Genomic DNA, 25,957 nt, shown 5'->3' with positions numbered 1-25,957 from the left:
TGGATAGAACTGAAATGGACACATTCACATGTGTTTGTAGGTTCATAACACGAATGCCTGCTCGCATACACGAGCACCAAACACACGCAGCGCCTCGCTAAAAGCACAAAGTGACCTGCTGTCAGCATTTCTGACTGAGTGCAGATGTCACACATTGAAATAACTTTTTACAAAGACACCAGTGTTTGCCTCGTCACTCAGCAGCAAGGCAACAGGAAAAAATACAAAGAAACATTGTCAGCCACAGAGGGGTGGCTGAACCATGAGCTCACTCTGCCAAGGGAACATCATCATCATTTCTTCATGAGGTGTCAACCCCAGTGGGGCAAACCCAGATGCAGCAGATGTGCTCCAGTATTTCTCCTCACCATATTTCCCAGCCAGCGAGGAGTCCCCCTCATCTGCTTCCCCTCTCAACCTGTGTTGTTTGTTTGGTTTGGTCCGCTTCCAGATCAGAGTGGGCGGCGACACAACCGACGTCCAGCTGGTGAAGTTGCTCCCCAACACGGCCTACACGCTTTCCCTATTTGCCCTCCATGGAGAATCAGCCAGCGAACCACTGACCAAACAGGGAGTCACATGTTCGTAACCAGCCTATCATTTCAATGTTTCAGCACAAATTCAGAGTCATTTTTGATAAACTAACAGAGCTTTTAACTCATGTGCAGTGCCCATGCCACCTGCGGGAGAACTGAGGGTTCGGGATATTACCCACAGCACCATGACGCTTGACTGGGATGCTGCTCCTGGTCCCGTTCGCAAGTACCTCATCACCTATAAGCCTGAGAGTGGAGATGCAAAAGAAGTGAGTTCGTCTTTCCTTTCATGGTATTACAACCGCTGTTATGACCAGTCCCTTCCTGCTATTGCAGAACCTCCTGTCTGTTATAGTCATTAGGATTTATGATGATTAAGTTGTTGGATATTTCTCAACTGATCCGTTATCACATTGTGGAGATTGCAGCTGTTTGAGTGGACATGAGGGGATTTTCTGGAGTCTAAAGAAATATTATGAAACTCTCTGAATGTGATTTTGCAAGGCTTACAGGCTGGTTCTGGTACTGGGGACTGGAGGAATACTTTATGGTTGCATGTCCCCATGTGGGAGTTGTTGGGCTACAGCAGCACATTCTGCAGGAAGTGAAGATTAAGGTGCTCTAAAGGTGGAAACACACTGAGCTGAAGATATGTGATGCAACACAGAGACATGGCGCCACTAACAACATCTTAACTTTCAGCTAACGAGTGAAACCAAGAGCACAAAGTATTTCGTGTGTTTAGTTTCTTCCTGTTTGCTTTAGTGTTATACCTGCTGGTCACACTGCTACCGGTTTTATGAGGTGCAGATTAGTGAGGTCACCAGAATTCCAGGAAACCTTCCCTGAGAACGAAGCCTTACACTTTTCCAAACGCGCAAAGTGATTCTTAAGCGCTATATATTCTTTATTGATACTGTATAATAACATTTAACAACTGTGTTTTATTGTTCTACAGCTGGAAGTGGGAGGACGCGTGACCAGCAGAGAGTTGGATAACCTGATCTCTCAGACCGAGTACGCTTTAGCTGTTACTCCAGTCTACGACGAAGGTCCCGGACAGCCGATGCTGGGAGAGGCCATCACAGGTCAGAATCGTTACCATGGCGCCGGCCCCGTTTGCTGCTTCTGACCGAGATGGAGATCATAATTGCATTTTCTTTCCTCCGCTCTAAAGATGTGGTTCCAGCACCAAAGAACCTGCGATTCACAGAAGTCACGCATACCAGCTTTGTAGCTCACTGGGAGCATGGAGCGCCTGACGTGGCTCTGTACCGCATTGGCTGGGTTAAGAAGGGAGATGCCAACACCCAATACGTAAGAGAAAACCAGATGTCCGGGATGTTTATATTAGGAATAAATCATGCAGGTATTTCACGATGAGTCCCACAGTAGGCGTTTGGCGTTGCTTAGGAAAGACCTCCGGTGGAGGCAGGGAGAACATCTAAAAAACAGACAATGAATTTTACATGGCTTACATTTGGTTTTTATTGGCTAAGCTGTCTTTGTGTTTTCCTCATCAGGCCATTCTGAACAATGATGAGACGACCCACCTGCTGGAGAACTTGGAGTCAGACACGCCCTACGACGTGTCCGTCACTGCGATCTACCCGGATGAGTCGGAGAGCGAGGACCTGCTAGGCACCGAGAGGACATGTAAGACGCACACAGTGATGACGACTCAGTAATAACTCTAGCTAACACTGTATGCTTAAAGTATTTGTCACAGTTTCTCTTCTTTTGGTGTTAATTTTGCATTTTGATGCTGTGTGAAGTGTTCGATCAAGGGTTTGCCCATTATGCCTTTCTATTTCTGCCTCTATAGTGCGCCGTCAAAATGGTTCCCCACGTAAGTGTGTTCATAGCAAACCAAAGGGATGCTTTTTCTTTCAAGTGACAAAAGCATGTTTTATTGTTGCAACCAGTCATCAGAACCGTTGTTATTTCATCATCAAGCAAGACCCTTAACCCATCCATCGCTCCAGTGGTGCTGATGCTGTCACAGCCCGGTTTTATTCTTACGTGTTTGCTTGTCTGCGTTTGTCCACGCCATCATCCCACGGCTTCTTCATGTCCTTACTCGGTTACATGAAATGGCTGGATGGAGTTCCACCATGCATGCCTGGCAAAACAAGGATTTCAATCCCTGTTTTCAAAGCCCGTTCCATCAGCCACCATCAGTTCATTCATCCATCCATGTTCATTCATTCATCCATGCATTTGTCATTCATCATCATCATCATATCATTATCATCCTCCTCCATCTATTGTCCGTCAAGAGACACCTGCTTGAGAAAAGACGAAGAGCGACTGTCTTTTCTTTTTTAAAGCTGCAGTCCTGTTTAACGCTCATTGCTCTATTTTCTTTCAACCATAAACAAAAGGCAGAAAATTAACTGGCATCTGAACTCAAATCAGCCAATAATCTCAAGGACTGTGTCTTTAAAAGATATTTCAGTGATATCAGAAACGCTTTCAAAGGAAACCGTATAACTGCTGTTGGCGTAGCTTTAACTGTCATATATGTGCTTGCCTGTTGCACTGTGCAGTGCCTCTTCCAGCGCCCACCAACCTGGTTGTGTACAATGAAACCACCACCACTCTGAACGCCATGTGGACTCCACCGACGGGCCGTGTCCAGAACTACAAGATCTCTTACGTCCCCACATCTGGAGGCAGGATTCAGACTGTAAGTCACACAACAGTTAGCTCGTGTTTGTCAGTGTTTAGCAGCAGTGACAGGCTTTAATATTTTAGCTAGTGTCTCCTTTCTTTTCATCTCCTTCTCAGTCTCGCTTTAATAATCCAGACAACTGCGGTTTATAGTTTATGGCTTTAACTCAGTCGGTGGATTTGTTTCTTCCTCCACAGCGACTTTGCTTCCAAGAAATCTATACAGCTGTGGCATCGGTGTTCAATTATTTGAGTTTATTCCGAGTCAAATCTCATAATCTGTTGTTTGGATACAGCGGCATTAGTGTGGACAAAACCTTTCCTACTCTTTCCTCAGTATTTCCTGACGCTGCAGACTGTCTCCCACTGGTCGTGCATTTTTGGCCGTCTCGCTGAATTTTCAAAAGTCTTTCTGGATGACAGCTGAATTTTTGGTTTCAATTTTCTGTCAGACGTTTCTCAGAGCTTCCACGAGCAAGAATTAAAACGAGAACCAGAAGCCTGAGGACGAGCAAATATCTACACACGAGATTTCACGCTGATGCGAAGCGTCTGATCGTTTATTTATGAGATTAAAAGAGATCAAACTTGAACGTCATAAAAAGTTGAGATGTTTGAAGAGGCAGAGTCCGGTCACTGGTGTCAGATATTATCCTGCAGATCAAGTTTAAAGTGCTGCCGTGCACTGGTCCTTCACACTTTTATAGCCACCTTTTAACAGGTGCAATCCAGAATTTGTCATTTTAGGTGACTAAGACTGGAAGTTCATCAAACTGTTTGTATGTTTAAAATACGGCTCGGTGAGGTTTCTTCTTTTGGTTCTTGATGAAATGTAATTGTGCTAATGGAAAAGCGGACGCTTACTTACGTGTTGGTTCAGTGTCCGGATTTCAACGTGTATGAGTAACCCTGAGTTAAATAAGTGTGTTTTTTGGAAATGGGCTGCACACATTTTGTACTTAAAGAAGAAAAAACTGCCACAGTGCCAAATAATAAAAATAATGAGTGCCGTCTTGACCCGAAACGCAGTGATAAAACAAATCCAGCAAATGCAAACAGACACACACTCTCTAAGAATATTTACTCCTTATAGCAAAAGCCAACAGCGTTGCAGTAAATCCATCATTAGTCACAACAAGACATCTGACTGTTTCCACCATTAGCAGACATATTTACCTTGGCCACTGTACTGTATGCTAACCTTGTCCAAAAACACTCAGAGCATTCCACCTGGAAGCTTTCAGGTAGAATTCTTTCCATCAGGTTATCAATCTGAGAAACCCCGCAGAGGATACTTTATTCCATCTAAAACAGAGGAAATACCTCCTCCTCAGCACATAAAAGAGCTGCAGAGTTGTTTTTAAAGCTACAGCAAAAGAGACAGGAAATGCAGAAATATTTTAAGGACTGAAAAGCCAAGTGAAATTTACTAAACTAGGTAACTATGTTTCATTTGTTGTTCCCTAACTAGACCCAGGTTGGAGGAAAGAAGACTACAGTCCTGCTTCCTAAGCTGACGCCTGACACCGAGTACGCCATCAGCGTGGTGGCAGTCTATGCCAAAGGAGCTAGCGGGCCGCTGGAGGGCATCGGAAAGACCAGTGAGTTGTGAACAAATATGACAGCCAAGTCTTGGATATATGAATACATCACACTCATGGAAAGTCTCTCAGTTTAAAAAAGCTCACACATGGTGTTCAGCCTTGTTGATGGATGCAACGTTATCATATCTTTATGTTATTCCAGAGCCTCTGGGTGGTGTTAGGAACCTGCGGGTAACTGACCCCACCACCAGCACCCTGACCGTCCAGTGGGAGCCTGCTGAGGGTAGCGTCCGTCAGTACAGGATCTTCTATGTGCCTGCAGCTGGAGGAGTGGAAGACATGGTAAGCAAGACATTAACAACGACATTCAGCCATCTCCAGTGGAACAACCCCGACATGATGTATGCTGTGTTGTATTTCTGCACAGGTGCAGGTATCAGGCAGTACCTACAGTACCGTCCTGAGGAACCTGGATTCTGATACTGTGTACACTGTGTCTGTGGTTCCCGTATATGCTGCTGGAGAAGGACTGCGCATGTCTGAGAACGGCAAAACATGTAAGCACTGCACGCATGCAACTGCTGCTGTAGGTAACGAGATCCACTGCAGATCCACGCGAGGTCGTTAGGCAGCGACAGCCACCTCTGTGTCATCAGGGTATAGAAAAGCCCACGCAGACCAAGAAGAAGACCTGTGAATGAGATGCCGTGACGTGGCAGTGGGATTTATTTTCCAGTGTCAGGAATCAATTCCCGTCTATCCGGAATGAACCGAGTGGCCTCGGCTGCTGGCCTGCTGGGTCAGAAACCTTCAATAAGGCAGCCAGTTGTAACTGATTTGTTTCAAAAATATCATCCAAATCCTCTGAAAATCTGCAATCCAGCCAGCTCAAATCCCATCTCCTTCTCCAGAAGTGAAAAAATACCTGAATAAGTCTGAACCGGGGTACCCGCAATTACCCGACGTCCCGGGTACGAAAAACGTCCATCAGAGAGAGCATTCAGCTGACTCGCTGGGACAGAGCTTTAAACCTTACCTGCAAACTGGAACTTAAAGCTTAAAATAAATGACAGCATTGAGCTCAGTCAGCTTAGTTTGAGTGAACATCGGTTTTCCAGTTTCTCCCACAGCTGAACCACCGAACTCTGCTGGGAATTAGTCAGCATTTTGTGGGGTGATTGCGCAGGAAGGAATTCCTCTGGCCTGGCAGCACTATAATGGTGTCTCCTCTCTCTTTACTGTAACATTGTCCATTTATAGGTTGAGTGAAGGCTAGCGGTCAGGGTAATGGCGGGGCTGGGGTATTTGGCTCCTCTCTGGGAAAAAGAAACAGGGGCTTTGAAATGAATAGAGAGCATTATATGTATAATTGCTCTCAGCCTGCTTTGCTGGGGTCATGCGCCGTGCCAGCTACTGTTACCCCCATTTTCCCTTCTGTAGCAATAGTTCATCATGTTCAGTGGCTTTTCAGTGGACAAGTCAAAGCTCACGCTGCCTGTGTACATATATTTATGTTCATTAACGTCAGGCCTTGAATCGGCTCTCGTCTGATTCAACCGTTTGAGCTAACAAGCTGCTCGGCGAGCATTCACAGCATCTTAAAAGTAACAAGCGTTGGTCTGTAAAACATTTAAAGTACGGAAGCTTGCTTACTTTTTTTTCTCCTGCGTTTATGGGGTTATAATTGAGAGCAGCACAAAACCTCCAAACATCTGCTTTGGTTTTTTAGAAGTCTAGCTTCACACAGAGCTGCACATAGGCCTTTCTGTATCCTTTTCATTAACCTTCAGGGCACTGACAGGAAGTGCCCTGTTGATAGCTGTATTGTTAAATAGCATCCTAAACTCGTCTCTGTTGGCTGCTGGGGGAGTTTTACTGGAGAGTTCTCATGTTGTCCTGTTCTGGCCATAAAATGAGTCCAGACCATGATTTATAAACCTTGACAAAGGGAGGATGACAGGACTACAGGAGATTCACAGAGGTGTTATTTAGATACTCGTAAACCTTTTCATCTGGAGTATTTACCAGTACTGGAACCCCAGTTATGCATTTGTGCTTCATTCTTATGGGTTTTGTTTAATTGTTGGTTTTTTAGCCTTAATTTATTGCCATTTTTGCAGTTGTCAGCCTTTCCTTTCCGTTCGTCCTCGTTCTCTTGCCCCTCTTTAATTCCTTCTTACCAAACAATATTCCTGTCCCTGCAGTGGAGCGCAGCCCCGTCAGAAACATCCAGGTTTACAACCCCACCACCAACACTTTGAACGTTCGCTGGGAAGCTGCCACAGGTCCAGTCCAGCAGTACCGGGTGGTCTACTCTCCTCTGAACGGTGCCAAGCCTTCAGAATCAGTGAGTTTCCAACTGCTGTGTGGGAATGGCTGATACGTAAATTATATTATTAGATTATACTTGAGAAAACTAACTGAGAGCAGGTTTATTTCTAATGCCTTCAATCATACAGAATGCGCACAAATATTGAGGATCACCACATGGAGCTGGAAGTGGGAGCATTTGCAGTTTACCGTGCAATTACTTTTAAAAGCACTCGGCCTGCTCACCAAACGCATTGGTGCGAGCGTGTTTGCATGTGTGCACTTTCTGCCATTTGGATTGTTTTGTGTAAATAAGTGCTTGAGTTTCAAACACGTTCATTAAAGCAGAAATTCTTTAGCTGCAGCTCCCGCTCTCTCCGTGCTGCGTGCCATCTGAGGGCCCACATCTTCATATGTTAAAGATTTCTGGGCAGCTCAAAGAATCCATAAAACTTTTAAAGCGTCTCTTTGCATCAGCTTTCTTCAACATCCATGCCAGATGGACTGCACCACTAGTTTCTTCACTGGGTCGCTAACGACAGTGTCTTTAAGAAGGTGATAGAAATTCCAGCGTATTGATAAAGACATGCACTCAGCTTTCTTTTCCCCCCCTTTGGTCAGCACGTTTAGGACAGGATCGTGCCCTTTGCATGGCCAGAGCTAATTATGCGGGTCAGTGGTAATGTAGCCTGTTTCAGCCAGCACCACCAAATCCAACGCCAGCTGGAAATTTGCAGCGTAGCTTTTTAGCTTCATCATCATTGGCTGCTGAGTCCTAAGCCTAAGTTTGACCAGGAGACACTGTGGCATGATTCAGACACCCACAAACATGTTTGAACCTCCACCAGGCCAGAGCGCTGACCTTAGCCTGTCCAGATAACCGCTCTGAGGCTAAGGACACACGATCAGCTGTCACCTCCATCAGTGCTGGCTGTCACCCACCTAGCCCCCTTTTCTGTCCTTTTTTAAACCACTATCACACCTCTGAACATCAAAGGACTGTTTGGCTCTTCCTTTCACTGCTGCTGACAACAAGGAGCCATTCAGTAAAAGGCAGGTGTAGAAAACAAGCAGCTGCCAGACGAGAGGGGCAGAGTCTGTGGCTGCGTGAATGTTGGATTTGGCCCTTTGGTGCATGTGTGCATAAAAGCTCACTTATTTTGTGTCTCTGCACAGATTCTGGTACCAGGGTCAACCACCACAGCCTTGTTGCAGCAGCTGCTTCCAAACACTGATTACAATGTGGGAGTTGTTGCTCTGTACAGCGATGGCGAAGGACCTGCTATCATGGATGAAGGAAAGACATGTAAGAACCCGGGCCAGTGTGTTTTGTTAGCAGCTCTGAGACGCGCAGGTGTTTTCAACAAAAATGCAAAACCATATTCTTCTTCCCGTTTCTGTGCTCAGTGCCTCGAAGTGCCCCGAGGAACCTGCGCGTATACGACCCCACCACCACTACCCTGTCTGTCAGCTGGGACCATGCAGATGGTCCTGTCATGGAGTACCGCATCACCTACGCCCAGATCACAGGAGACCCGATTGAGGGATATGTGAGCATATTTATAATTCGACAGCGATGTTTTTGTGGCCATAAATAACAAAGGCACTTGTTTATGCATCCAATTCTTCTGCTTGTAGACTACAGTGCCAGGAAACCGAAACAACGTGATCCTGCAGAACCTGGACCCGGACACGCCGTATAACATCAAAGTGACCGCCATCTATGCTGATGGAGCAGGAGGAGAGGTGGATGGTGACGGACGCACAGGTACAAGCTGTTCCATCTGTGCGACCCTGTGAGAGTTTTTATTCAATAAGCGAGTGTTATTGATCAGCGGCGAGCAGAAAATCCGAACGGATTGATTCACTAATGAGGTTCCTGAGGAACTGAACATTATACCAAACGTGGAATAAGTGATATTGTTGACTTTTAAAGAATGCCAAAAGCACAAAATGCCTTTGGCAGAAAAGCTGCCTGCACTCCAGTGAAGGAGATCGTATCCTCGTAGTGCTGGCCAGAGTCTTGCCTAACTTTGCTTCTCAAACAAAAGAAACACTATTGCGTATCGTAATGCCGCTCCGCTCCTTCAGGCAGATTATTATTCTTATTATGATTTTTTTTTACTTTCTTTCATGTGCTGGAATTTATCATCCCGCTAATCGCACATTAGAATATTTCACTCAATGTTATTATGAGCAGTGAAGTCAGATGCAGAAATTACCCAGCTGCTGATGGATCACCAAAACTCAGATCCTGTGCATCCCATTACAGTGAACCTTATCCTGTGTTGACTGCGCCGCTCTGTCTTTGCTTCCTGCAGTGGGAATGCTCGGCCCCAGGAATCTGCGTGTTTCTGATGAGTGGTACACCCGCTTCAGGGTGTCCTGGGACCCCGCCCCCTCCAGGGTTAACGGATACAAGATTATCTACCAACCTGAGGGTACGGACATGCTTTAGCATTGGATCAAAAACTATATATCGTTGTTGTTGTTTTTCTAGTTGTATGAGTTGTTACTAGACAAAAAGCCTCATTGCTTACATGCAAGTCATATTAATGTTGCTTTTCAGGCTCGGATGAGTCCATGGAGGTGTCTGTTGGAGACGTAACCTCCCACCAGCTCCATAACCTGAAACCTGGAACCACCTATGACCTGAAGGTGTTGGCACAGTACAACACGGGTGACAGTGCACCTTTGGTCGGTCAAGGCACCACCTGTAAGTACGCTGCTACCTGATGGTTGATGTCTGGATCGGATGGATTTGTAATGAGCTGCGTTTGCTTGTCTTTAGTGTATCTGAATGTGACGGACTTGAACACCTACAACGTTGGCTACGACTCCTTCTGCCTCCGATGGGCCCCTCACAGAGCGGCCACCTCTTACAGACTCAAAGTCAATCCTTTTGATAGTAAGTTCAGTTCACCCGGTTACACGTCACAGTAACGTTTTAGAATCAGTTGCTAAGTCGCTCTCCTCTTTCCTCTCCTTTAGCCTCCAGGAGCGGGGCTCAGGAGATCACCGTCAGAGGCTCAGAGAACAGTTACTGCTTTGACGGCTTAACCCCCGACACTCTTTACAATGCCACCGTGTACACGCAAACGCCCAATCTCGAGGGACCTGGAGTCAGTATCAAAGAGAGGACGTGTAAGGAAACTGCTGCTGCTGGAACTTCCTGTTTCTTTGATGTTACAAAGATGTCATTTTACCAGCTATGATGAATTCATACATGCGATTCTTTCTTGCGTTGCAGTGGTTAAACCCACCCCAGTGCCAACAAAGGCTCCCACTCCTCCTCCTCCAGCAACAGTCCCACCTGCGTTAGATGGTAAGGATAGCTTTAATCAATGTATTTACTTTGTCCAGGCGCGATCAGCCTCTAACGTTGCTTTACCTGCATCGCAGTGTGCAAAGGTGCCAAGGCCGACCTGGTTTTCCTGATCGATGGTTCCTGGAGTATTGGAGACGACAGCTTCAATAAAGTCCTCCAGTTTGTTACAAGCATGACTGCAGCCTTCGATGTCATCAGCCCTAAAGGCATGCAGGTCAGCTGATGTTTCGGTGGCTTCTTAAAAAAAAAAAAATCATGCACATATTTCCTAATATCTGTGTTCACCGTCGTCACCATCCTCTTATTTTTGTTCTCGGTGAACAGGTTTCATTTGTGCAGTACAGCGATGACGCCAGGACCGAGTTCAAACTGAACACCTACCACGACAAAGGCATCGTGATCTCAGCTCTGCAGGGCGTCCGCTACAGAGGAGGCAACACCAAGACAGGTGAAGCTCTGGGGAAAAAAAGCTGCAAACTTAAAGTTCTGACTGTAGTGAACGTTTGAGGTTCGATGGTCTTCTTCTCCCGTTTTCTTCTTCGTCCAGGCATTGCTTTGAAGCACGTCTATGAGAAGGTGTTCACCTCAGACAACGGCATGAGGAGGAACGTCCCGAAGGTGCTGGTGGTCGTCACGGACGGACGCTCCCAGGATGAGGTCAAGAAGAGTGCAGAGAAGCTGCAGCATTCTGGTATGTGTGGAAATATGAATCGCTGGCTCGTGTGTTTGCATTTGTGCTATAGAAGAAGTAAAACAGGGGAAGCATTTGCTCCTGAACGTCGATTTAGTTCATCTGAACCAGACTTTCTGGCCTGTTTAATAAACTCTTGTATTAATCCCCGCAGCGGGTTTTTGTTGCAGACTTAACAATGGTCTTTGTTTGTTTTTGTGTGTTTGTGTTTTGCGCCGACAGGCTACAGCGTGTTTGTGGTCGGAGTGGCCGACGTGGATATGACCGAGCTGAGAAGCATCGGCAGCAAGCCCAGCGAGAGACACGTGTTTGTGGTAGACGACTACGACGCTTTTGCCAAAATCCAGGACAACCTGATCACCTTCATTTGTGAAACAGCCACTTCCAGTAAGTTTCATGTATCAGAAAACAACAACTAAAGTTTAGTTTCACTCGCAGGCGCAGACAAACTTTATTAGACAGGTTGATTAGTGAACGGCGGAGTTAAGGGGAAGCTCTCCCTTTGTCGCGCGCTCCTACCGATCCATTGCCTGGGGAAATATATAAAGGCATATAAATCACATTCTTTCTGCCGTAATCTGTTTTTCCAACTCATTGTATCTTTTCGTTGTGTCTCAGCTTGCCCTCTGATCTACATCAATGGATTCACCACGCCTGGTAAGCACACAACATCACCATGCAGTGTACACAGCAGATAATCCCTGCAGAGTTTGTTGACATTGCTAAATGCTGTTATGTGGTACACTAGGAGGTTTCTCTCGTTGTTCTTCCCCTCCAGGCTTCAGGATGCTCGAGGCGTTCAATATCACAGACAAGACATTCGCTGCCATGAACGGTGTGTCCATGGAGCCGGGCTCCTTTAACAGCTACATCGCCTACAGGCTGCACAAAGATTCCTTCCTGAACCAGCCCACCAAGTAAGAGCTGAGGGTGTGCATAATCGCAGGTTACTGGCCTTATCGCCTGCACACTTCATTATTCGTAATAAAGTTCAACAGCCTCTGCAGTCACAGAGGTCTCCCCGATGCTCAGGCCTGTTTATTGCTGCAGCTCATAGAATATGAGGTGTTAGCAGGAACATTTTGGGTGTAGCGTTTTAATGCCCAGGACCCCCACCCTCCCACCTTTTTCTTACAAGGAGAAAACAAATCACCGCTGAGTCAAGTGCTTTGTCTCTTTATTGGGCACCATTTCGGCGTTGTTAAACACTTGCACAACAGCTGTAGTGTCCAAAAGTCTTCTTAATATGTTTATAATGATGCGACTTTAGTGTGCGTGAGTGCAGCATTTGTCTTATGCACACAAGTGGAAACACTTTCAACCTGAAAGAAGACAGAAAATCCTTTCAACATGTGCACAATTTAATCAAGGCCATGGGAAAAACATGTGCCGGCTGTGTCACACAGTAGACCATTTGTTATGCATATCATTATTAATCTGCTACAGTAACGAGCGCACAGCGTCTGATCACAGGGTGTGATTTTTCACAATTACAGGGAGATCCATCCGGATGGTCTTCCCCCTTCTTACACCATCATCCTGCTCTTCCGCCTCTTGCCCGACACGCCCTCTGAAGCTTTTGATATCTGGCAGATTGCCGACAAAAACAACAACCCTGAAGTCGGGGTCACGGTCAACCGTAAGTCTCCCCTGCTGAATATTCTTACCCTGAGCTGTACACTCTTTAAAATCATACTTTGTTTTTTTGTATAAATCACTAAAGGTGCTAGTTGCAAAGCTTCAGGACATACTGCTTGAAATACAATTGGACTTTTTTGTTGTTTCGCTGGGAGCTTTAACTCTTAAAACAGCACCTTGTTCAAACCATGTGCATGCACATAACCACAGGAATTGTCCTAATCCCTCCGAGCCTTCCCTTTATCCTTCCCTTTATCCTGCTCTCTCTGCGAGCATGTGTTCTCTATAGTCTGTGCTTTGCGTGCCACTGCGCTGTAACACACTGTCAGGGATTCATCAAAGGCTCTTCTCTTTTCAGCTTCCAGCAAAACAGTCACGTTCTACAACAAGGACACCCGAGGAGAGATCCAGAGAGCCACATTTAACGAGCAGCAAGTGAGGCGGGTTTTCCATGGCAGCTTCCACAAGGTAAACATCGGGCGTGATTCTTAAAGAGAGGAGCAAAGTGACATTTTGGCTTTAATGCGAAAGACTGGGAGTCTTTTGTTTGTGAGTTGAGCGCTGCTTCTCCTTTCTGAAGGCTTTTGTGTTTTCAGTCTTTTCACGTCTGTTTTTACATCCTTTCACACTCTGTGGCTTCTATGCCTCCTTTATTCTGGCTGAATTACCTTTTAATGCGAAGATGTGACAAAACATTCAGGGTCATGTAGCCGTATCAAAAGGTTCCTGCTATCAATCTCAAAGTGGCAACCTGCTGTCAAAGTGGCCCCTTTTTACACACACACACACACACACACACACACACACACACACACACACACACACACACACACACACACACACACACACACACACACATACATACATACATACATACATACATACATACATACATACATATATTTCTTTAATTTAAGCCACGGCCAGTGAATATGACAAATGGGCTGTGGAGGCTATAAATAAGTTTTAAAAACTTTGGCTGGAGGGAAATTCTGCTGCAGACTGTTAGAGTGAATCATGGCGGTCTGACCACATCAATACTCTAAGCTTTCCTGGTAGTTGTTAGATGAATTCCAAACCAATCTGCTCCTCGCTGTATCAATTTTTATGTGGGTTCAGTTGACTTGCTTGCATTTTTTCCACAAACAACACGAAACATCTTCATTTAATTCCCCAAAAGACATTCCTGCAGGTGCATGAAAAAGCGTCTTTCACCTGACCTCCCCGTCTGCTAAATGTTCTCCGTTTTCAAACTAAAAGCTGAAATTTCAGGACGAGTTTAAGTTAACGCTGAAGATATAAAAATCAGTAGCCCCCGTGATGAATCGGCTGAAATTTGCTTGTGCGATCGGTGGAGATTTGGGCTGGAATGTGTACTTTTCTCATTGTGAAAGCAAGGAAACACATTATTGGCGGAATGCTGCAAGGACAGTGAGCGGTGGATTTAAGGCTCCAGGATCCAGATGTTTGCAACTGTCTTGATGAAACATTTTCTTTATTTTGAAACCATCATCTGCTCCAGATTTCCTGTGAGAAATTAAGCCAGAACTCCTAAAGTGGCATGTATTTAAAGATTCGTGAACATCAACTCTTCAAACAATCGGCCAAAACCTCTCATCTTACACAGAATATCAACAACAGCGGCGATATTGTGTTTCAGACTGTTTCTTTCCCTTCGTCGGTTTAGCCGCTATATTAGGAACACATGCCGGGCTTACTACTGTGATAAACACCATTTGTATCGTATGCTTTTTCTCTGGGCTACAGAAAGCGGTAAATAGAGACATGGACTGTCTTTGTGGCCAGTGCAAAGCATCAGTGACTTCAAAACATCCCCTGTTCTGTTTCAGCACAGTAAGACGGTATATTTTACAAACCTGGAAAGATTTATGATGCTAAATTGATCACCGGGGGGAAAGCAGCTGGTTTCGGTGTACTCCAAGTCACAACCAATTGCATTTGCTATTTCTATTTAGTACACTGTACATTTATTCTAAGGTCATCGAAGTAAACGACCCTTTTCGACATACAGACATCTTATCTGACATCAAAGATTGCCACCCCACTTCCTGACATGAAAGAGCTCAGCGTGATGTACTGGCCCAGAGATCAGAGCCTGCAGCAAATTACTTTTTAGTTTGACCGTTTAGCGTCTACACAGCTAATTGCAGGGTGACTTTATGAATGAATGCGACCCTGGAAAATGTTGGGTCAGGATTGGATTTTAATTGCATCACAGTCGGTCGAGTCTTCGGTGCGTGCGATTGCGCGTGCATGTGCGTTGCATGAGCTGGCGAGTCTGCAGCGGTCTACCTAGCTGCTTATTTGCTGGTCTGCTGAGTAAATGCCGCTGCTGACTGCTGCGGTGGAGTGTGTTTACATGTTGTCAGTGGTTTTCCAACACTTTGTGGCTATTACAGACTGACCTCAGCATGAGTGTGCGCAGGCTCAGCCAGAGTGACCACTGATGAGACTGTCACAAATGATAGTTGGGTTTTTTTGTGGGTGTGGAGAAAAGCGAAACGCAGTGAGATCTGAAATACGGAGTGAATACAGATTTAGTGAAGACTTACTTTCTAACCTTACACCTCAGCTTTCATTGGATCAGCTGGTAGAGGATATCATCTGCTAACTGGAACTGAATCAATCTCTGTCTGCAAGCCAGTCCCGATGCTTTCAGTGGAGTCTGGATGTGCATGAATGTTAGACAGAAAGCACTTTGTGTCTTGTAATCAGGTTTTTGACTCGCTTCTAGAGTATTTTCTGTGTCCTTCAGGCTAGTTAATAAAGAGTAACCCAAGCTGGGGAGGTCGTGGTCAACTGCTACTTAAACATGTGGGATCACTCTCTGAGATGGCTATAGCAGATGCTAACCACTCACTAGCCCCACTGGGGAATTCCCGCCCCCCACCACATTTGACTGATGGGAACCTTGCTGGTAACCAAAGATTTTTTCCATATGTCATGATGACCAATCGCGTGTTCACTGCTTAAAGTTTGATCATGTAAGTTGTTGTAATAGTGAAAAGTACATTTTAGTTTGCGTTGTCTTTGTTCATGAAGGCGGTGCCAGTGTACCGCTCTTTGTGAGCCCAATGCCAAATTGTTTATAATCTTCATTTCTGACAAAAAAGTCGACAAAGTTAAAGATAATTCAGTTTTTTTTTTCATAGAGAAGACTTACACCTGCTTATTAACAGGGCTTTGAGTCTTTTGAGGTTCAGGATTGGAAAAAAAATGGAGGAAGACGGAGGACGGAGCCTAGAGCAACAAAATGTGATATTATATCAATCTCGGATGTCATGTGCATTGGAGCGGCGACGGTGTCAGCTTGAAATCTCACCATATGTGCTGTGACTGTGGAGTGTTGACACAGCAGAGCACAGTGAAACCCTCTGTGTTAACAATTGATGAATGAAAGTTGTTCGTCTGTCAACGCTTTGCTGCATTTGGACAAAATCATTTAACAGCAACCATCAGCTGAGGGAGCGCTGGTCATTATTTTTCCTGAAGCCTCAATTTCCAGTGACACTGTGTTTTGTTTTGTTTTTTTTACTGTGTTTACTTGCTGGTCAGTGAGGTAATGTGTACAGTATACCATCCAACCATGTTTTGGTAAGCCCTCAGGAGCATCGTGGCGAATTATATCCACGCCAGGACCTGGAGATAAACGGCAGCCCTCTCTCTATGTGGTCTCACCAGATAGTTTGTTCTGTTTCCAAGGAAGTAAACTATAATTTTAAGATTGATTGCCAAGAACTATGGCCTAGTCTGTGGTTGGTATAGCTTTGTAGAAAGAATTGGTAGCTTGCTTTTCCTGACATAAAGAAAGCTTGTCTGACTGATAGGCAGAGGAAAATGTGCAACTCTGAAGGGAAACTATGGAAAGTGTAGGACTTTTGATGGCACACCGCAAAAGATATTATTTCAAGATGTGGAGCCGGGTCCTCTGAAAAGGAAACTTCAGAAACTGGCACTTTGTCACTCTGTGCTGTTATACAATCACTGACTAGCACTTTAATACCACATGGAAATGCCAGTGTTGTATATTCCCACTTTACGGTCCATTTATCTGTGGAGGCATCAAACAGCAGCTCAAAGACTAAACATTTCTAGTCTCATGGTTTCACTTTCTTATAAAGAAAAGATTAATATTTAAACGGCAGCCAAAGAGATTTAAATGCCAAACCAGCTTTTCAGAAGCGCCAATGTTCTTAGAAATATTTGCCAAATAATCGTTGCAACCAACTTGGCAGCTGAGGAGACAAAGATGTTAATGGTGCCCTCTCTTCATCCGTCCATCCTGCAGCTCCACATCACCGTCTCTCCAGAGAAAGTCAAGCTCAACATTGACTGCCAAGAGGTGGCAGAGAAGCCCATCAAAGAGGCCAACAACATCACACTGGATGGCTATGAAGTGCTTGGCAAGATGGTCAAGTCTGGAGGTGGAAGGAGGCAGTCTGCTACAGTAAGTCAAAAAAACGAGCTGGGACTCATTAAAACTGCAAAAGTTTGGAAAAACGCTTTTGGAAGATCATCTCTTAAATTTCCAAAGAAAGAACATCCAAAACTTCTTGTCCATAGATGCACAATTCACTTTTAACTGCTCCCACCGAATGCGTCTGTCTTTTAACAGCGTAGGAGCCATTTGTTAACAGCCTCGCTTCTTCTGTTGTGTAGTTCCAGCTCCAGATGTTCGATATCGTCTGCAGTTTGAGCTGGATCAGCCGAGACAGATGCTGCGACCTGCCTGCAACAGTAAGAACAATTTAGAATCGTGTCGTAAACAAGCCAGAAGGCCGCTGACATACATGCGCACTGTTCGGCTATTCTGCCACATTTGCTTCCCATGTTCTCTCTGAAGCCTTTAATCTTTGCTGTTAGCTGTAACACATCTCCAGAGGTCCACTGTGACTGTATACACTATCCTGGGTTTACAGCCCAAAGTCTACGTTTGCTGGTATGTGGTCATTAAGCAAAACGCTATAGTGCTGTTTGAAAAGAAAGCGCCTCAGCTGGCCTCAATGGAACCTTGAATCCTGTGTAATTGTGCTAATCGCACTATTGCCATCATGACCTCTCGATTACATGAAAACAAACGCTCCTTTAGATCACCAAGCACTCACTAAATCACATTTACTTTGATGCATTATGGTAAAAACCGGATGCATGCACATTTAGGCAATTACAAGTAATTCTTGTATAATTTGCATCACATATTAATCCATCATGTCAATGATTCCAGTCTTATATAACACATCACATCAACCAATCATTTCCATACGTGGACAGCGTTTGGTCCTGAAGCTTCACGATGACCAGAGTTTGTTGGGATACTGTTGCCTAATTGTGTAATTGTATGCTACAGATTTCAAAGACAAGCCTTCGATTGTCAGTTGGTGTTAAATATGCAATAATAATGTGTGTTTCTGCTCAACTTTGGTCCTTTTCAGAGAGATGAGGCCAAGTGTCCATCCCTTCCTCACTCTTGCACGTGCACGCAGGACAGCATCGGCCCCCAGGGACCTCCTGGACCTTTGGTACAGAAACTCCCTCCATCATCCCTTAATCTGCCTTCACTTCCTCTTCCTCTGCGTGTCTTCACCTGATAAAGCAGTTTTCTCAGAAGACAGAAATATTTCAGAGATGATGATGATAAAGCCAGACCGTTCTCTGTTACAGTGACCATACAGCTTCACATTTGTACTCAAACACACTGAGGATGTTTTTTTTAATCTCTGGAAAGAGCATTTGAGGATGAGACAAGTGGCACATGTGAAAAAAAAAAGTGGGCTTGGGGAAAAGTGTCAAAAGATAAATGCCTGTCGGAAAAACGGCAGTACAGACGTCTTGAGGAGAGGTCTGGAATATGTGGGCTTGGTAACCTCACTAAGCCAATGCAAGGATTTCGCTGGCTTTGGGGCTTTAGGGGTTTTGGAACTTGCTCCTGTTGTTACACTCACTCGGATTTCTGGCTCCTCACTTTTCTAGGGAAGCCCGGGCACCAAAGGACCTCGAGGAGACAGAGGAGATCCTGGCAAGCCTGTAAGTTAAACTTGACATCACTGTAGGCTTTGATTTTATGAGGCTCCTAAAGTAAAGTTAGATATGTGATAAATATGCTTCGCGATGCCATGGTATTTCGCAAGCTATTGCAAATTGCACACATCTGAAGTCAGTTATCGACTGTATGTTTTTCCACAGCTACAGTTAGAGGGGCCTATGTTAGGTAACCTAAAGGCTCGTTTCCCGAGGCAATCATTGTCTATATGTGCAGTTAAAGGTTTGCTTTAGGTTGCCAGAGGCTGTGTAACATTTCGTTGTATGTTTCGGTTAATGCTTTAGGGTTCGATGGGTCCACGTGGTGAGCAAGGACTTCCAGGTTCGATGGGACCACCAGGTCCACAAGGCCCTAACGGACTCTCTCTGCCTGGAGAACCAGTAAGTTCATCCACACTCCAAAGAAATCCTCTGAGTAGATGTACGTTTCCACACTATCACTGTTTTTTCTTTAAATTACCGTTCACATGTGCTGATAAGTGAAGTTTGTGTGAAAGTTGATGAATAGCTGATGTAGTTTACATTTTGCCAGTGAGTTGGATTTATAACTAATGTCAAAACACATCACACTCCCCTCGACGTGAAGAAAGACCAGAGGGCTCGCTTAGGATTTTTTTTTACCTGCAGATGTTCTTGTGAAAACACAAAATCAATCACAATCACAGGTTCACCGAAAGAAAACAACCCCAAAGACTAAAGCAAGCTTGTCTTTTCTCATCCTCCATCTTCAGGGTCGCCCAGGACCGAAGGGAGATCCCGGAGACCCAGGCATGCCCGGTCTGCAAGTACGTACTTCTCTTTATTTTGTGGTTTGTGAGCAGGAAACGGGAGACTATCCACAGAGAGCGGTGTTGCTACTGGAGCCTGGATTTAGTCCATATGGCTGGATGAAAACCACACTCAGAGTGGGAGGTTTACCATGCCATCCTCAGGGAGTCCCACACTCTCAGATCAGCCCACTGATTGACAAACGGTAGAAGGCCGCTGATGCAGTTAAATTATTATGAAGTGCAGGCTCATGTTACCAAAGGGGAAATGGGGAATGGAACATGTTCTTCTCCAGCCTTGTAACTGAAGATGATTGGGACGTGGTAAAGACTTGCACTCTGTCTGAAGTTTGAGCATCTTTGACTTATGGCAGAAGACATCCTGCTGAGCTTGTGGATGAAAATGAAGGTCAAATAAAAGCAGACTCTTGGGAGTTCTTTGAGGTTGCACGGATTTTTTTTGACTGTCAGAAGCAAATATGAAGTTAGGCCAAATCCATTTTATATAATAGTTAGGAATTTTCTGGATTTGAGAGGCTTGGTATTGCGTAGCCATCATCGCTTCACTCATCCAGCCAACTCCCACCGTTCAGTTGGAGAGAACCTCACTATTGGCCATTCTGGTCCTTGAATAAGCAAATTCAGACATGAGAGAAAGTCCCAGAGCTTGTTGGCAGCATTGTGATCGTTGCTTACGTAATACAGCTTATTATAACAGCCTATGTACATTTCTACAAGATGTCCTACGTCAAGAGACAAGAGAGAGGTTTTCCTACCAAAATATGTACTGTTTTTGGCTCGACACTGAGGAAAATGCAGGATTTTTCTGTTAATTCTAGGTCAGCGGGGCCACTGGGGAGCTCTATAAACGTCCTGTTCTTGATCATTCACATTTGATGAAGTGTGTCTGCCTTTTTCCCAGGGTCCTGCTGGACAGCGCGGTCCTCTGGGCCCCGTTGGACCGAGCGGAGCGCGGGTAAGATCGATCTTTGGACATGCGTTGTATTCACACTGTGTTCAAAGCCTAGAAATACTCAAGCACATGTTTTACATGCGATCAGCCACTTATACACGGCCCCATGTTTGATGTTGCCTCCATGTTCTCACTTACGTCAGCCAGAACCATTGAGCCACTGCCTATAAGCCTAATGTAAAAACACACACACAGGCTGATGTATTGCAGGGGTCTCCAGTGTGTTGTTATCCATGTGTGATTGTATGTTGTTTCTGCTTAGGGGCCACCAGGAAAGGAGGGACCATCTGGACCCAGAGGCCCACCAGGACCCATGGTGAGTGTGGAATTGTTTGTGTTGAAAGGAGCCAAATAAATATTCAGTGGAGTGTGCTTTATTTCCTGATATATCTGCAACAATTACTCCTCTGGCTCCACGGCACATGAAAAGCAGGCTGTAGTCTGTAGCTTCCTCCACTGTTACCAGGCTCGTGCGTGCATCTCATTTCCTTTTTCTGTGGTTTAAGGAGGTCTGAATCCACTTAATCCAGCCGCCATGCCAGCCAGTATAGAACGCACACGTACTATACCATCCTGAGTGCTCCAAGAGCCATTAGCACCGGCTGGCGAGTGTGTTTGTGTGCATGTGTGTGTTTCAATCTGTTCTTGGCAGCTTGTGCCACGTGCCCCTACACCCCCCCAACCCGCTGCAGATGCTAAAGTATAGCTCCCTACCTAAAGCTTGTTATGCAGCTATTAACAGGGAGCAGAAGTTAAATGTTACGATTACATTTACTGTGCAGTCATTTCAAATACAAACCGCTTTTCTCTGAAAATTCTCCTTTTTTTTTTTTTTAGGGAAATCCTGGAAATCCAGGTGTTCCAGGAATAACAGGAAAACCAGGAAAACCAGGAGATCCAGGAAGTCCAGTACGTACTGAATAACGTGGCACAAATATAGGGGTCCAGGACGTGGTACGCTTGTTCTCATGTTGTTCCTCTCATTAACAGGGACCTGTTGGCCTTAAAGGAGAGAAAGGAGAGAGGGTGCGTATCATCTTCTCATCGCTGTTTTGTAACGCTTTAGGAAACAATCGCTTCATGACAACATCTTTGTTTTCCAGGGAGATTTTGCATCCCAGAACATGATGCGCTCCATTGCCCGACAAGTTTGTGAACAGCTTGTGAACAGTGAGTCAAATGTTTCATATAACTCTGGGAATTTATCTTAAATGATATTTCTGTCCTAAATCTCTTTGATGCGTCCTCTTTGTTTGAAGGTCAGATGAGCAGAGTCGACATGCTGCTCAACCAGATTCCTTCCGGATATCGTAGCAACACTCCTGGACCACCTGGGCCTCCGGGCCCTCCTGGCAACACGGGATCCCGCGGAGAGCCCGGACAGCCTGGCCGAACTGGTTTCACTGGAAACCCTGGTTTACCTGGAAATCAAGGAGAAAGAGGTGCGATACCAACTCTGTGGTTTATCCACAATTCCAAGCAAACACTTTAATCAAGAGTCACCTCAGTTGTGTTTCATAGACACCCTGAACATTTCTCCTTTTTGCCAGATATGAGAACTTGTTTTCATTTGTTTGAAAGTGAGTTCTACTCTTTAATGTTTCTGTAGGTTTGCCAGGAGATAAAGGAGAGCGAGGGACTCCAGGAACCGGTATCAGAGGACAAAGAGGTCCAAGTGGACCACCAGGTAACACAATTCATCTTTTTGAAGTGAAGTAGGCCATAGCGAGAAGAAAACGAGCTGCTTTAAGCTTGTTTTCTGTTGAACATTGTTCTCCAGCAGCTGCAGACAGTCTGCTGCTCTCCCACTGTTCAAATTTACAACTCGATCCTGACTCTAACACAGTTTCGCCGTGACAGCCTTTTCCAACCTTCTTGGTGGACCTTTCTAGGACCGAGTACTCCCACTGGCCCCATTAAAACGACACATTTCAGCAAGAGGCTGAAATTTACCTACAGTAACTGTGGCTCAGGATCTTTGGTTTGGGCAGCTGCGCTACATAAATTTTTTGGAGAGGCCCCAAACATTTTCCCAATTCTTTCCTTTCTTAAAGATTTATGTGATGTGTGCATATTAGACATCTACAAAGACATCCACGGTAAATGGAAAAAGAATTTCCACATGTGATGTTCAGACAGCACCCAGGACGTCTTTAGACCGTGTTGCAGTTCAAGAAAAAGAGAAAATGTCATTAGTTTGAATGAGCTTGTAGTTTTCTTTAGGTGAAAATGAGATCTGGTGTGCGGCTTATAAAAGTGCTCGAGAAAGTTTCCGTTCCCTTGGGAAGTGATTCCTCAACAACAGGAACCTCCTATTGATGTCTACCCCACACCGAACACTGACATCTCTGTTTCTGTGAATGAATTGAGAAACAACTAGGAAGTCCACGCTGATGACTCACACGCACTGTGTATGTGTGTGGGTGTGAGTGGGGGGGTCAGATTGTTGTACAATGAGCTTTCTTTAGTGGCTTCATTGACAACACATGGGCTCACTTAAAGGAGAGAAAAAAGAGGGGGGAAAATTCCACCGTGAGTTTTGCTGTCTAGACAGACGGGGCCGGGGTGATTCCAAACAGCCCAGACTGCATCCCTCTCTTTAATTGAGCCACTGAAAAGTTGAAATTACAGTTCTGCTGCCCTGTGAACCCCCACCGTTTCCACAGACGGGTTGCGGATGATGTCAGTGGGGTTTTGTGCTTAGCTGTAGAGACTCCCTGCTCAGGTTGGCTTCACTCGCCTTCTCGCTCCCATTTGCAGGGCCACCCGGAGAGTCACGAACCGGATCCCCGGGGCCTTCTGGCTCCGCTGGGCCTCGTGGCCCTCCAGGTCGTCAGGGCACTTCAGGCGTGAGGGGACCACCGGGACCACCTGGGTACTGCGACTCCTCTCAGTGTGTTGGCATTCCTTACAACGGACAAGGTTACACAGGTACGCTTGATGCGCTGTAGGTCCTGCATGGTGCTACATCAGAGGAAACTCCAAGTGTATGCACGATTATTAGACTGGCAGCTCATTGGACAAATTCAATGGATGGAGGTATGAATGCAGCAGAGTGTTGATATCGGAATAAAACTATTAGTTTTGTTCCCTGGGATTCGTTTTCAGTTACTCATGCTGCTCTGTTGAGCTTTGTTGGTTTGCGTGTGACAAATTTTCAAAAATAGCAACTTTTGAAGAAGCGGTCAAATAATTTGTAACTTGTATATTTAAATACCTCCATACATTTAATGTCCAGGTTTGAAACTGGCATGTAAAGCATTCTAGCTATTGGTCAAATGAGATGCTTTTTACTTTGTTCCACAGAAAACTCACACCTTGTTTGAACTATTTTCAGGTTTTGCATAGTAAACGTTCTAAGTCAACTGTGCTGCTTACACTTTGAAGTCCCGTTTCTGAGATGTTTGGCCGTTTGCTATGGGGCATGTAAGGATAAATCGCCACGGACATGATTATTGAACATTTAAAAAGAAAAAAAAAAAACACGAATGGAGCGGACTAACATCATCTCACAGCTACAAGCTACGGTGATGGCAACCTGCTGGTCTGTTTGCATCTTGAACCACAAACCGTTGGGAGATAGAAAGCAGAGACTGAGCACTTCTACAGAGGAAGGAGCATGTACAAATACCACCCAAAACAAGTACTAACATAGAGGAGCGTTAATGTAGAGGTGACACGTGTAAATAAAACTAATGTTTTGCCTTGTAAATGATTGTATGAAACGAGACATTTCACTAAAAATCAAGTTAACATCTGTATTGAGCTCGTGCCTTGTAACCCTCTGCTTACTTACATCAGCATAACCCCTGTTTATGACGCCTGAGTGCCCTAAACAGCTCTGGTCCAGACTGAAGCATGTTTCATTTGTACTTTTTAATCATCGTGCTCTTTGTGTACATTGGTGAAAATGGTGCTAAATGTTGCTTTCCTGCTATTTCCATTTGTCTTTTATAGTATCAGCTGGTTATGTTACTATGTCTTTTTTATTCAATATCTTGTTGGGTTTTATTGTAAATGTCATCACAGCTTTTAAAACTTCTTTTTGTTACTTTAGAGAGAAGCAGTTTGACACAGGGCATTTTTTAAAGTCCACAGTGCAATATAATTTAAAATTGTGCATGTGAAAAGTTGCAGAAGCAGCCCGTTTTTTGATTGGCCATCCTCAATATGTTTCTAGCCAACCAGTACCCACCTGAACCTGAAGTAGTGAATATACCTGTGGAGCCAGCTGGAGAGTTTGAGACACGAAACCCCAGAGGAAAGCGATCGCTACCACAGGACAATACAGAAACACTAGCATCATAGCTACGTTAAGGAGCGGTCAGAAAGTCTACTATTGAATAACTTACAGGAACACTTAAGTGAGGATGAAGCGATATCCAGAGCAAAACTAGTACTTATATGGGTTTGATACCCCTGGCTATAATGAACATATATATTTTTTTTGATGTGACAAACTTTAGGAAGATGAATACAAATGTACATGTTACAAACCTGTGTGCTTGACAAGTGTCTGCTTGTAATATAACCGCAAGTGTTAATCGGGCTTCAGTGCACTAATCGTGTAAAATCCCGTCCAGAGATGTACATCGTGTATGTTTTTGAACACTTTCCATCTACCCATGTCGTTTTCAGTAAGTACTGCCGTTTCAGTTAAAAAACATCGCCCCTGTGACATTGTGACCAATTTGTAAACCCGCTGATATTCTGACTCTTTGTAACAAGCAGCATTTCTTTTTAAATATTTTGTTTTCTTACCAAAGGTGGAATTGCATAATTGTGCTGTATATTTACTGAGGATTTCTAAGGCAGAATATAGTTGTCATTTCCTATCGATGCAGTTTCAATTTGGTTGCAAGACTATGGACATAGGATTGCTATTTTCATGTTTTAACTGCACATTTTGTGAATTCCACACAGCCTTATTTTCTTATTTATTTCTGAAACGAAAGAGGCATTTTTCAATAAAACTACTGAAAATGTAACAGTTGTTTGAGCTTTCTTATCGTTTTTCTATAAACTGAACTTTGAGTCAGAAACGTCAAAGGTCTGAGCCGCAGCTGCTGTCTGTTCGAAATTCCTCTAGATGTTTATTTGAGCGACAGAACCTGTTTTTCCTCAACATGAGACTTTCAGGAAAAGACTTTGAAGTGGAAAACTTTATTTATTTTGACAGCTAAAGATATTTTGAGCCTGTCAAGACAACGAGAAGAGAAAGAAAGAAAGAAAGAAAGAGCTTTCTCAACTTCTGAGCTACTTCACAGTCTTTGACATGAAACCGCTTGGCTTTTATCCTATCAGACTGCAACAATTAAGCTTAGAGATCCATAAGGAAACAATGTAGTGGTAACTGGGCCAATACCAGCACTGGAAAAACCCAAAGATTTATGCCCTTCAAGCATGTCTAATGGTGAAATAAGAGACGTATGAGGTA

At 44.6% G+C, this 25,957-nt stretch overlaps 1 protein-coding gene across 4 annotated transcripts in view; it reads left to right on the top strand.

Moving 5' to 3' along the window:
* Nucleotides 1-25,508, top strand: part of col12a1a (collagen, type XII, alpha 1a) — a 53,350-nt gene extending 27,842 nt beyond the window's left edge. For 2 of the 4 annotated variants that reach the window (XM_085257821.1, XM_085257820.1), the window contains exons 25-66: nucleotides 452-581; nucleotides 669-805; nucleotides 1,495-1,624; nucleotides 1,714-1,853; nucleotides 2,060-2,192; nucleotides 2,362-2,385; nucleotides 3,086-3,225; nucleotides 4,681-4,810; nucleotides 4,956-5,095; nucleotides 5,181-5,310; nucleotides 6,958-7,100; nucleotides 8,240-8,369; nucleotides 8,471-8,613; nucleotides 8,702-8,831; nucleotides 9,385-9,504; nucleotides 9,633-9,779; nucleotides 9,855-9,971; nucleotides 10,055-10,207; nucleotides 10,314-10,388; nucleotides 10,466-10,605; nucleotides 10,716-10,839; nucleotides 10,939-11,082; nucleotides 11,305-11,469; nucleotides 11,701-11,739; nucleotides 11,861-11,999; nucleotides 12,579-12,721; nucleotides 13,079-13,188; nucleotides 17,030-17,188; nucleotides 17,401-17,478; nucleotides 18,174-18,260; nucleotides 18,712-18,765; nucleotides 19,066-19,161; nucleotides 19,512-19,565; nucleotides 20,470-20,523; nucleotides 20,783-20,836; nucleotides 21,358-21,429; nucleotides 21,511-21,546; nucleotides 21,624-21,690; nucleotides 21,780-21,962; nucleotides 22,130-22,207; nucleotides 23,281-23,451; nucleotides 24,701-25,508. In XM_085257821.1, the coding sequence (XP_085113947.1) occupies nucleotides 452-581; nucleotides 669-805; nucleotides 1,495-1,624; nucleotides 1,714-1,853; nucleotides 2,060-2,192; nucleotides 2,362-2,385; nucleotides 3,086-3,225; nucleotides 4,681-4,810; nucleotides 4,956-5,095; nucleotides 5,181-5,310; nucleotides 6,958-7,100; nucleotides 8,240-8,369; nucleotides 8,471-8,613; nucleotides 8,702-8,831; nucleotides 9,385-9,504; nucleotides 9,633-9,779; nucleotides 9,855-9,971; nucleotides 10,055-10,207; nucleotides 10,314-10,388; nucleotides 10,466-10,605; nucleotides 10,716-10,839; nucleotides 10,939-11,082; nucleotides 11,305-11,469; nucleotides 11,701-11,739; nucleotides 11,861-11,999; nucleotides 12,579-12,721; nucleotides 13,079-13,188; nucleotides 17,030-17,188; nucleotides 17,401-17,478; nucleotides 18,174-18,260; nucleotides 18,712-18,765; nucleotides 19,066-19,161; nucleotides 19,512-19,565; nucleotides 20,470-20,523; nucleotides 20,783-20,836; nucleotides 21,358-21,429; nucleotides 21,511-21,546; nucleotides 21,624-21,690; nucleotides 21,780-21,962; nucleotides 22,130-22,207; nucleotides 23,281-23,451; nucleotides 24,701-24,828 (4,767 nt within the window). In that variant the 3' untranslated portion in view covers nucleotides 24,829-25,508. Of the gene's footprint in view, nucleotides 1-451; nucleotides 582-668; nucleotides 806-1,494; nucleotides 1,625-1,713; nucleotides 1,854-2,059; nucleotides 2,193-2,361; nucleotides 2,386-3,085; nucleotides 3,226-4,680; nucleotides 4,811-4,955; nucleotides 5,096-5,180; nucleotides 5,311-6,957; nucleotides 7,101-8,239; nucleotides 8,370-8,470; nucleotides 8,614-8,701; nucleotides 8,832-9,384; nucleotides 9,505-9,632; nucleotides 9,780-9,854; nucleotides 9,972-10,054; nucleotides 10,208-10,313; nucleotides 10,389-10,465; nucleotides 10,606-10,715; nucleotides 10,840-10,938; nucleotides 11,083-11,304; nucleotides 11,470-11,700; nucleotides 11,740-11,860; nucleotides 12,000-12,578; nucleotides 12,722-13,078; nucleotides 13,189-17,029; nucleotides 17,189-17,400; nucleotides 17,479-18,173; nucleotides 18,261-18,711; nucleotides 18,766-19,065; nucleotides 19,162-19,511; nucleotides 19,566-20,469; nucleotides 20,524-20,782; nucleotides 20,837-21,357; nucleotides 21,430-21,510; nucleotides 21,547-21,623; nucleotides 21,691-21,779; nucleotides 21,963-22,129; nucleotides 22,208-23,280; nucleotides 23,452-23,857 lie in introns of all 4 variants that reach the window. The other 2 variants (XM_085257823.1, XM_085257822.1) reach the window with 2 other exon arrangements.
* Nucleotides 25,509-25,957: the final 449 nt, after the last annotated feature.

The sequence above is a fragment of the Mchenga conophoros genome, linkage group LG19 (genome assembly GCF_057382185.1).
Source record: "Mchenga conophoros isolate Kocher_MC1m ecotype Shallow Benthic linkage group LG19, M_conophoros_male_GT1.1, whole genome shotgun sequence".
In the NCBI taxonomy this organism is placed as follows: Eukaryota; Metazoa; Chordata; class Actinopteri; order Cichliformes; family Cichlidae; genus Mchenga; species Mchenga conophoros.
The sequence above is the reverse complement of the archived record's forward strand: the minus strand, read 5'-3'. Positions and strand labels throughout refer to the sequence as shown.